Raw genomic sequence first — 10,482 nt, forward strand, 5'->3', positions numbered from 1 at the left:
AATATCTGTACACCTGTAAAGAGAGGCAAATAAATCATACAAAGCTAACACTCACTTACTGCAGCATGAAGGTGACCCACAGTGCACAAGACATCATTATTGACTGTGAGACCTGTACAGTATGTGCGTGAGGAGAAAAGAAAGACTTCTTGAGGACTTGGTATAAACAAGGACACACAAAGAGTAAAGTGTGAAATGTCTAAAGACGAAAGTAAATCTTAATAATACAAACAGAATGCACACTCGAAAACCGGTGCACATCTGTTGAGCGCTGATGGCAGGATTATTTTCACAGCCGGTGTTTGTGTGCGCGTGTGTTTAGTCAAAAAAAAAAAAAACACAACGACAACAACAAAATGCATACTCCAACAGACGCGCTTTTGATTCAAATTAATTCCAATATTGATGCACAAAGTGAATGAAAAGAGAAATGACAATGCCCACCTGTTTGACGTCATAAGCAAAGAGCGCATATTGAAGGTCTGCTGAGAGTGAGTACTTGGCCACCTTGAACGCCACCTGATGAATAAAACAAAGCTTTAGCAAATGCAAAAGAAGGATCTACATGTACCGTGGACACATATCTTCGAAAGAGAAAAGGAAAATATGAACACCCAAACAGGGAAAGCAACTTACAAATGTTGTGTTGCTGAGCAGGACTTGGGTCTCGTTGCGGGTGAAATCGAATTTCACAACATGGTTATCTCGGTTCCTGTACACCACCTCAGAATCTGAGACCAGAAAAGAGTATTGTGTGATTTCTGTCGAACAACATTCAACGTGCATTTATTGCTGCATGGCTTTTAAGGCATCATGTGTTTTACCCAGTGATTGGTGTTTTGTCAGTCCTGACTGGAGGTCGGTCAGTCCGTCATTGAATGCAGAATATGGAATACAGCAGCTTTGCTTGAGTGGGCTGCATTGACTACACAGTACATGGAAATGTTTTGTGTCTCCTGTACAGTAGGTGGCAGTATGAACAAAAGATCTGTAATCCACCCATAAACTAAGAGAAGAAGGAGAAGGAGGAAAAAGAAGGAGGATTTATCGTATTCAAAGGTATGTGGGCAATGCTGGATGATGTTGAGTCTGAGGAAAGCTAGTTCTCCCTGCAGGGAAACTCGTGCTTTTTGACTCGATGTACTCGACTCTGCCAGATCCCAATATTTATTCTCAATTTTGAAATTCCACTTCAGAGACTGACAACTCTTAATACAGACAGACTTATGATGAAAAGTCCAGGTGAAAGCTGTGCAACACTCAGCCTCCAGCTAGCCCTTCACTGGATTTTCTCTGTCAAATTTTGATCCACATCCAAATCCCACTGCCAGAAAAACAAAGGACAACAGGGACTGTTTTTTGGAGAGACAGCTAGTCTGCTTCCAGCGTACTGCCGATGTATCTATGAGCAAGTCTCCGAACCACTTAATGGTGCAACATGCTGATCTCACTGAGATGGTGTGTTTATCGAGAGACACAGTATATTCGGAATCATATTTGAATAATGCACATTCCAGGCCATCTGAAGGTAGCCTTGAAGTTTTGGGTGCACATCAGTCTTTCACCGAAGGCTCAACTGATTTGTGTTTCTGATGTCGTTTATGTCTGTTCCATCCATTTTCGAAACCGCGTGTCCTCTTCACACATCACAGGTGAGCTGGAGCCTATCCCAGCTGATTTGGAGGCAGGGTACACCCTTGACTGTTCATTGGCCAACCACAGGGCACCCAACTATCTACTTTTAGGTGGAATGTGCTCTGTGCAGTGCAAAATAAAATTTTGCTCTGGTTAGTGATGCAGAGACATTACAACCTGTTGGCATTCAACCGTTGATTGGCATGCACAGGCTTCAGTGAGCAAACCGTCACATCTTAATTGCTCTGAAGGGGCCCGGACAGGATTTGTATAGCTGGGGGAGGGGTGGGGCGGTGGTGCAAAGGTTATCTTTTCTTTTTTTGGAAGTGCTATTCTTCTTCTTGTGCTCATGTTCGATCAGTCTACACAGCTTGAAAAGTTAACTTGGAAGCAAATGACATAACAGTTGAAATGGTGAAAATGTGTTTGCCACACCATCCTGCATTGTAACTCAGCGTGTCATCCATCTCAATCACCAACTAAAAGGACTACAATCTTCAACGGACGAAAAAATGTAAATATTGTCTTTCTGCAACACAAATTAGCAGAGCATCTGCCACTGTGTTTCTAAACCTTCAGCAAGGACATGTCGTATTGATCTTTTCTCTGGATAGATCGTCAATAAGATGATAAAACACCTGCATTTTTTTGTGTAAACAAAACTTTCATTTGGATGTTCATGTTGATGATAGTGTATTCTCTCATCTCATGCAATGGACTTTACTGTACACATGGTGTTGCATAGTGGCTTAAAATGCTCATCTATCGATGCACAGTACAGAGACGGTTGTTCGGGAGTGGGACTATAAGAGGCCTCATTGGAAGCACGTCATTTGCAATCATACAGATCCATTGTCAATCGCTTGACTGATTGTAATGCAATCGACAAATATTTTGCTCATGAAATATTTTGCCGTAGATCTAATGGCTAGAGATGGCAAAGCTGCACTCAACCTGTGAGCTTCTGCAGAGAAGAGATTACTTTCGTTAATTTCAGCATGAGATGACTACAATCTTTCTTGTGTGGTGTGAACTAAGAGCAGCAGCCATGACGAATGCCTTTAATTAAAACAATCAGTCACCTGCAGAGACGAAGGCAAAGCCTCCAGCAAGTGAATGTGTGTCAATGAAGATTTGTACATTTCAGCACTACAATTATCAGTGCTTCTCACTGCAGAGTATTCAGGTCATTGTCACAAATATATTAGAAACAATGACAAAGAATCTGTTTTTCCTCACATCACAAACCTAAAAATAAACAAAGATCATTTAAAGAAAAAAAAATCTCTCAAACCAATGCCATTTGCTTTTTATGGCAAAGGCCAACTGGCATGAGCAGGTGTGCCTAATGTTGTGGCCTCACCCACACCCTTTATTTCGACCTCCATGTCTTTCTGGAGACGCAGATTTTATCTTCTTGTTCGCAGGTTTTGCTCCCATGTGGGGTGATGGTATTTTCATTCCGAGAAAAACTGATTCAACTTTATACTTTACAGCAGGTGACAGAAATGAGGCTGGCTTTTAGAATGATTTTTCCACTTTGTACTCATGCTTTGCAATTATATAGGATCATGGGGAGATAGAAAAAAAACCCAACTACAAATGCAAAAGTAGTGAGTCACTATGGTAAGGTACAGACTTAAAGATAACCGGACTGTTTTTGTCACACTTTTACCCCTTGCCGACCAAGAACAATGACAAGAATCTTATTTCTTGTAAGATCGTCCTTGAAAACATATATATCCTTATGTCTGAGATGTGTGAAGATTGGATTTACAATCCAATAAGAATACAATCCAAAACAAGTCAATATGAAACGTGTTCAAGATTTCCAACCTCATATAAGTAGTACAAGCCGACTATTCATGAGTTTGACTCTGTGGACTGTGCCATGAATGGAATGTCGCCAATCAAAGAAGCACCCTGAGTGGCCAACAAGGACGGAGCGGTAAACAAAATAAATGTTCCGAACATGACCACGGGTCTATTAATCCCGAATGACCGCGAGAGCGTTCTGTCACTCGGACTCTTCGTGTTCACGCCAGAAGATTCTGATCCAGAATTTATACCCATCCCAGGTCATTCGGGTGTCACATGCTTTCAGCGCCACATCTGGTAATGAGTCGGGAAGAACTTGAACAAAATATATCCTAGCCCTTTTTTTGTATAAAAGTGGGTTTCCCCAAATGACAGGAAGTGTTTTCACAATCTTTTTTTTTTTTTTTGCTAAGATCTTACAACGCTCCCGCCTCCGGTCCTCTCGGCAATCGCTCTGCAACCTTTGTGTTTGTGAAATCATATGTGATCAGGCGAGAGCTCTGCTTCAGGGAACTGGACTCTGGACAGATTGTGGAGCAGAATCTTTATGTGTGTGGTGTTCTGTGTTGAGATTAGCGGAGGACACAACACACACACACACACACACGCACACACACACACACACACACACACACACACACACACACACACACAACACGACTGAAACTACAAAATGCCTGATTTTTATATGTGAGGGTGTCTGTCACAGATAGAAAACCATTTAAGACTGGTCCACGCCTAAAGTATCTGAAATAGTCTCATTTGCAGGCAGGCTTGTAGGATTAGTGAACAATTCCCGAATGGCACGTAACGTGTAGATTTTTCTCTTGAGTCCTCACCGCTTATCCATGTGACTTCTGGGTCGTGCACAGTGAACTCTGAAGAGTACAGATCGTCTACAGTCAGTGGAGACTTGACGCTAGCCGGGTGATCAGCTGTGGAAAGAGAGAAAAATGACAGGACAAACTGACAAAATTCCAGGAAATGTAAAAGTTGGAAAGTTTCCATGAGAATAAAACAGGAATTTCCTTCTCACTATTCTATGTGAATAGTAGGGAGGGAAGGGGGGAGAGCGGGCCGTGATGACAAAAACGGAATTCACGTTTCATCATCACATGGCTTACTAGTTTTGAAATTCGTCAATTTATTTGTTTGTTGTTTGTTCAATTATTGTTCAAGTGAGTGTAAACAGGGTAGCAAAATTATTACAAAACCTCATTATTTATTACACATGACAATTTGGCATTTCAGTACAGATTTTAGTAAGCATCATGGAAGTTGACACCCCAGATTTGAATTAGTGAGCCACATAAAATGACATGGCGGGCCCAACCTGGCCCCCAGGCCTTGAGTTTGACATCTCTGCGATAGATCAACATATCTAATATTCAAATTTGACTTTCTCTTTTAAAACATATCAGTTGATGTTACTTGGCTTTGGGATTATCGTCCACTGTGATTCATGACATTTCGGGTGTGTATCGGTTTTACCAGGTGTGAGGACGACCACAGACATGGTGATGAGCGAGCAGACGGCCACGATCACCAGCAGAGAGATGGCGATGCCCTTCCAGTTCCTCTGCGGGGTGCTGATATCCACAAACTCCTGTTGAGTTGAACAAAATTGCAGAGGCTAAGCTTAAGCCTGTTGAATTGACTTTTGCTTTTCATGTGACTTTGTTGGGAGGGAGGGCTTTTGGTTGGATAGGTGAGGGGGTTGAGATGTATTTAACGTCACCATTTTTTTTCTTCAATGAAAGAACTGATTGCTCATAAAGTATTTTAAAAAGAATATTAAAATCTTGCAAGAAGTTTACTTACAAAAAAAAATCTTTTGAAATGTCATGCTTTTTAACTGTGTTATTTTTGCGTGGGGGAGCTGTGATGACAAAATGAAATGTTGATGTTGATACAGTATTCATATTTATTATTTGCCCAGCTTCCAATAAAAAGAATTTTAAAACATACCATACATTTTCCAGAATTTTTAACACAAATTTTCCACACTTTTGAAAACAATAGTCTTAAGCAGACAGGATTAGATAAAGAAAAACAACATGTTACTGACTCATTTTACTTTGCAAAAATAAAGTGTTCTAGTCCTGCAACATTGGACTTTTTCTGCATTAAAACAAAATTCTCATATGTAATAAATAAGAGATATTGTAAGCATTTTCTTGTTACCAAACCCCTCATTACAGTAACCTAATAAGAGTTGGCTAACCATTATTCTTGACGTCTTTATATGGTTTCACAGTCATAACAGCCCTCCGAGGGAAACAATAAGTATAATGTGGCCCACGGCAAAAATGTCTTTGACACCTCTGTTATATACAATGTCATGGGGGCATGGATATCTGTGGTTTGATATATTTTATATGAAAATCATGAAAATTACACTGTGTGCAGTAAACTAATTCATTTGGAAAGTAACCCTAAACTCTTCCCTCTTTCAGCATCTGTTTTTTTTTTTTTAATTCTAAGGTTCATATCCACACAGTCTCAGGGCTAAATATTGATCCAGAACAGCTTCAGTGTATACAATTTTTGCAGCACTCGTAGAAGAATATAAAAGAATGACATATTTTCAATACGATTTTTTTTTTTTTTTTATCTTTTCACATTTGTGTATGTTGCATCACTTTGAGATAAGTTATGAAATTGCAAATGAAATGATCATGATTTTTTTTAGGTATTTTTATGGCTGAAAAACATCAAGATGCTCAAGTTTGAGCCGAATACAACAGAAGGGTTGAGCACCGTTATCAATCACAGTCATGATGCATACGGGCATTTGTGTGTCCATCGGTATCACACGTCCAGCCCGCGAGGTGGAAAGTAGAGCATTTAATTAATGAGGCAGACCCACACAGCAGAGTGTTCCTCACACACCACTGAGCCGTGGGCCGCTCCCTGACTATTAGTTCAACTTCTCTGGTCTGGTTCTCAATTGTGCGCGCTGTGTGAAAGTCTTCGGAGACACACTTCGCTTGCTGTTACTCGCACTCACTTAAGCTGACTGCAAAGCGAGGGAAGACTTCAAGTGTGTGGAAGAGTCGGCCAGCCGAAAAAGAAGAAGTCCTGATGTAAGCTTTCCCTGTATTCATTTTCAATTTTCGATATCGGCTGAGGTAATGCAAGAAGCGAGGTACACCCTGGATGAATCGAGCCGTCAGTCGCAGGGCACATGTTGACAAAGAAGCATGCAAATCTGGATCATTTAAAGCAGTGGTTGTAAAACACTTTTTAAATCAAGTACCACCTCCCCAAAAAATAATTGACTCCACCATCATGATCAACATTTAAATACACCTGTAGTCCTACGGGTTCATAAAAAAACGAGACAGTTTGTTGTTTGAATGGTGCAGCGGTCCATTGCAAACCTGAAACCCACGTTTGTGAGGGATTTATTGCAAGTTGAGCCTCACAGAACAAAGTTGTAAAATTCTGTGAAAATTCAAAGTTGGAAAATTTCCATATGAATGAATTGTCTTTCTTCTTGTTTGTTTGTTTGTTTGTTTGTTTGTTTATTGAACATATATAAAACATACAAGAACATGACAAAATGCAAACAAAAATTATGAAAGGAAAATAAAAGTAAAAGTAAGTAATACAAACATCATCACAGTTATATGTTCTGGGGAGATCGGGGCGATAGTCATGTGACCAGTGGATGTGCTGACTGCCTTCACCTATTACAGGGTAAGAGAATGACTTGGCAAGTCTCCGTTTTTTGTTGTTGTTTTTTTTTAACTCAGATTGTTCACCTCAAAGAAATTGCTCTAAAAAACATTAAAAGGTATTTCATAATAATAATAATAATCCACTTAATACAGTAACAATTAAGGGTTAGGTTTCGCAACAGGTGAATTCATTTTTGGGAAATTTGACAGCTATAAATTACAACACCTAGTAAAATCTGTATTGCGAAACTTGTCTAACCTAATCGGTCTAACCTGAAAACAAAAAATGAAAATATGCCACAGCAGCCACAGTACAGGAGGCTGCAATTTCTACCCAGCAGTCCCATAATTATTTTAAGCGACAGTAACATTCTGCTCTGTTTGAACATTAACACAGTGCTTAAATATAGCAACACTGAAACAACTACTTTGAAATAATGAGTCACTAAACTGAAACTTGTTCCTAAAAATGTTCAAAAATCAATTCTCAAAGGTTAAATGCAAATTTAAAAGGTAAATACAACTGAACTGTTCCAAGGAAACGATTCTTTGAGAATCATTGCTTTTGATTCTTTTGGGAGCCTGGATGTAAGGTTGCCACCCATCCCATAAAATACGGAATCGTCCTTTATTTGACCATTATATGTTGCGTACCGTACTTGGTTTGTTCCGTATTTTCCTAATTGTCCAATGCGTCTGTCACACACAAACGTGAAACTGAATTTAACAATAATGAACAAAATAAAAGACAGGAAATTTAAAGACAGCTACGTCGTGTTGGTGGGAGGTACGCAGGACCTCCTGCGGACCCGCGAGCGTAGCATATGTCTGGTGCGTTCTCCTCTGATTTGTGCCAAATCCTCGGTCTGTCTGCCTGCATGCAGGCAGCCCAGTGTGTCATGATCATTGCCTGGTAATGCGCTAGTTATCATTGTTATAGTTATCTTTATTATTGTAAAAGTGCCCCCAGATAGGCTTTGTTACAGCTATTACAGCACTCTACAGTCTATGCATGTAATACAGTATACTCAAATTCAGCTCAGTTCAGTCTATTCAGCCCTGAACATGTATACACACAAATTTACAAGTGTTTCATTTTTTTCCTTCCTCTGAAGGTAAAGGTGTCCCCAGTTGTTACATTTACAGCACTTTATTGGATAATTTAAGTATCATCCAGTTCCAGTAAAAGTGTCCCCAGACAGGCTTTATTTAATTTACAGCACTTTATATGTATACAATACAGTAGGCCAGGTCTATATGCTCAAGATCAGGCTATTAAGTGTTCATTGCTAATAAAACATTTATTAACAACACTTTAAGTATGTCTAAGTCAGGGGTGTCAAACTCATTTCACATGGTGGGCCACATACGGCCTGGGTAGATGTCAAGTGGGCCGGACCATTAAAATGATACCATACTTTGCTATAAATAACCAAAACAATATGTCTTTCCTTTGTTTTGGTATAAAGAAGCACAAGAACATTAGGAAAATGTTGAAATTAAATGAACATATCTTTTACAAAACATTTCGTGAAGCACCTTACATTTCCTTCGACAAATGTGCAATTTACTTTTATCATTCACATATATGCATTGCAACTGATCCCACTGATTGTACAAACTTTAACAAGTAATTGGTATTGAAAAATATAGTCATGCACTTTAAGATTAAACAAGATTCATAAAGAAAGCAAGTTTTAAAGCATTTACACGTGCATATAAAATCTAAATGTAATCCCTGCCTACACCTTACAAACTAAGGAGCGTGCTATTAAAAGTGTAAATGTGAGAGTGCTATTGATAGCGTCTGCTGTCATGGGTCTGTCTCAGTGATGGACTGAGGCTGCTGTTGTCTTCTTCTCTGATCAAAACAGTGTCCCCTAGCGGATACTCAATGAATTGCACCTTATTAAAAATATTTATTCTGTGTCTTTTATGCATTTTCTTCACTTTTAAATTATCCTGTGCGGCCTGATTGAACGGTCCGCGGACCGTATGTTTAACACCACTGCTTTACATAATCATCTCGCGGGCCGGATTAAAGTCCTTTGCGGGCCGGAATACGGCCCGCGGACCGTACGTTTGACACCCCTGGTCTAAGTGCTTTCCTGACTTCTCCTTCCCAACTGACCACCAAGCGACTCCAGGGCTCAGAGACTAAGATGACATGTTCAATAATAACAAGTAAATCAAAGTATTTTGTGTTTTCACATAAAAAAATATATGTGATTCTATGCATCTCAGGATTTTGGGGAGCCAAACTCTCAAATTTATTTCGTCTGCGTTGTTTTGCCGCAACGGCGTGAGGAGTGTCACTTATTTCCAGATCTGAAAGGTGTCAACCCTACCTGGGAGTGAGCCGAAATACCCGAAAAAAAACATGCAAAATGTGTTGCCCTGATTTAAGATACAATTATTGGACAATTGAATTAGCCAAGAAAATTTGTGGGAGTCTGCACATTGGATGGAGCCCACAACCACTCTGGATTTTTTCTTGAAAAAGGTTCTCAAAGAGATCATTTTTGGTACCGGTCAAAAATTATCACACATTTCAGTCTTTGCAAAGTGCCTATGACAATCACTATCGTCATTTTCAACAGGTCACTGTCTGAGACAACACAAATAAGTTGACATTATTTACTTGTTTTGCTGCCAGTGCACATGGATCGCTATTCCAATTTCCCACCTTCTGGATCAAAGCGCATTACAGTGATGCTTTTGTGCATCCAGCTCCTCCTGTTCATGACCTAATGTGCGTTTATGTAACACGTCATACAGTGAGCGATTACACATTTTCAGTTGTCGCACCTGCTCACATGAAACAACAGGAGGCAATCATCCAAATGCGAGCTCGGGAAGATACGTCACAACTCCGTGCAAGAGAAGAGGACGTTCACACAATCAGCATCCAACACATGTTTAACAACATCACAGACATTAGTTCTCACTTGTACCCTGTCGGCTAGTAGCCAGACACATTTTGCACCTTAATTGTCTCATCAATTGGAGCGCACAAAGCAAGCCTTCCGATCACTGCAGCAAGTTGATGAGAGTGCCAGAAAGGTACCTCATCTTGCTGATCCTCCTTCGATTTCTTCCTGCTTGGATCCTTCGAGGCTGTCATTGCACCGAGTCTTCCTTTGCCCAAATTCTCCACTGAATCCTCCCGGCAATAACATCCAAAACCTGCTCGAGAATCGATTTAACGGCTAAATCAAGTTAGCTGTTATAGGCCAGAGTGGCATTTCCGGAATTGGCTACCAAAATAAAGGTCAACAGCCTAGAATTTCCGTGGACGTTGGCTCATTGGTCCAAAATAGTTATACCTAAGTTATGCTTTTTTTTT

The 10,482-nt window shown here is 40.0% G+C and overlaps 1 protein-coding gene across 2 annotated transcripts in view; it reads right to left on the reverse strand.

The window, feature by feature from the left end:
* LOC109528376 (inactive dipeptidyl peptidase 10-like) overlaps positions 1–10,482 on the reverse strand; it is a 29,107-nt gene that overhangs the window by 11,924 nt on the left and 6,701 nt on the right. For both annotated transcript variants that reach the window (XM_019890861.1, XM_019890860.1), the window contains exons 2-6: positions 4,945–5,059; positions 4,293–4,388; positions 637–731; positions 445–519; positions 1–13 (exon numbers count right to left, since the gene is read on the reverse strand). The exon at positions 1–13 is cut by the window's left edge and continues 40 nt beyond it. In XM_019890861.1, coding sequence (XP_019746420.1) covers positions 1–13; positions 445–519; positions 637–731; positions 4,293–4,388; positions 4,945–5,059 — 394 coding nt within the window. The remainder of the gene's footprint in view (positions 14–444; positions 520–636; positions 732–4,292; positions 4,389–4,944; positions 5,060–10,482) is intronic.

The sequence above is a fragment of the Hippocampus comes genome, unplaced genomic scaffold (genome assembly GCF_001891065.2).
Source record: "Hippocampus comes isolate QL1 unplaced genomic scaffold, H_comes_QL1_v1.1 scaffold174, whole genome shotgun sequence".
Classification (NCBI taxonomy): Eukaryota; Metazoa; Chordata; class Actinopteri; order Syngnathiformes; family Syngnathidae; genus Hippocampus; species Hippocampus comes.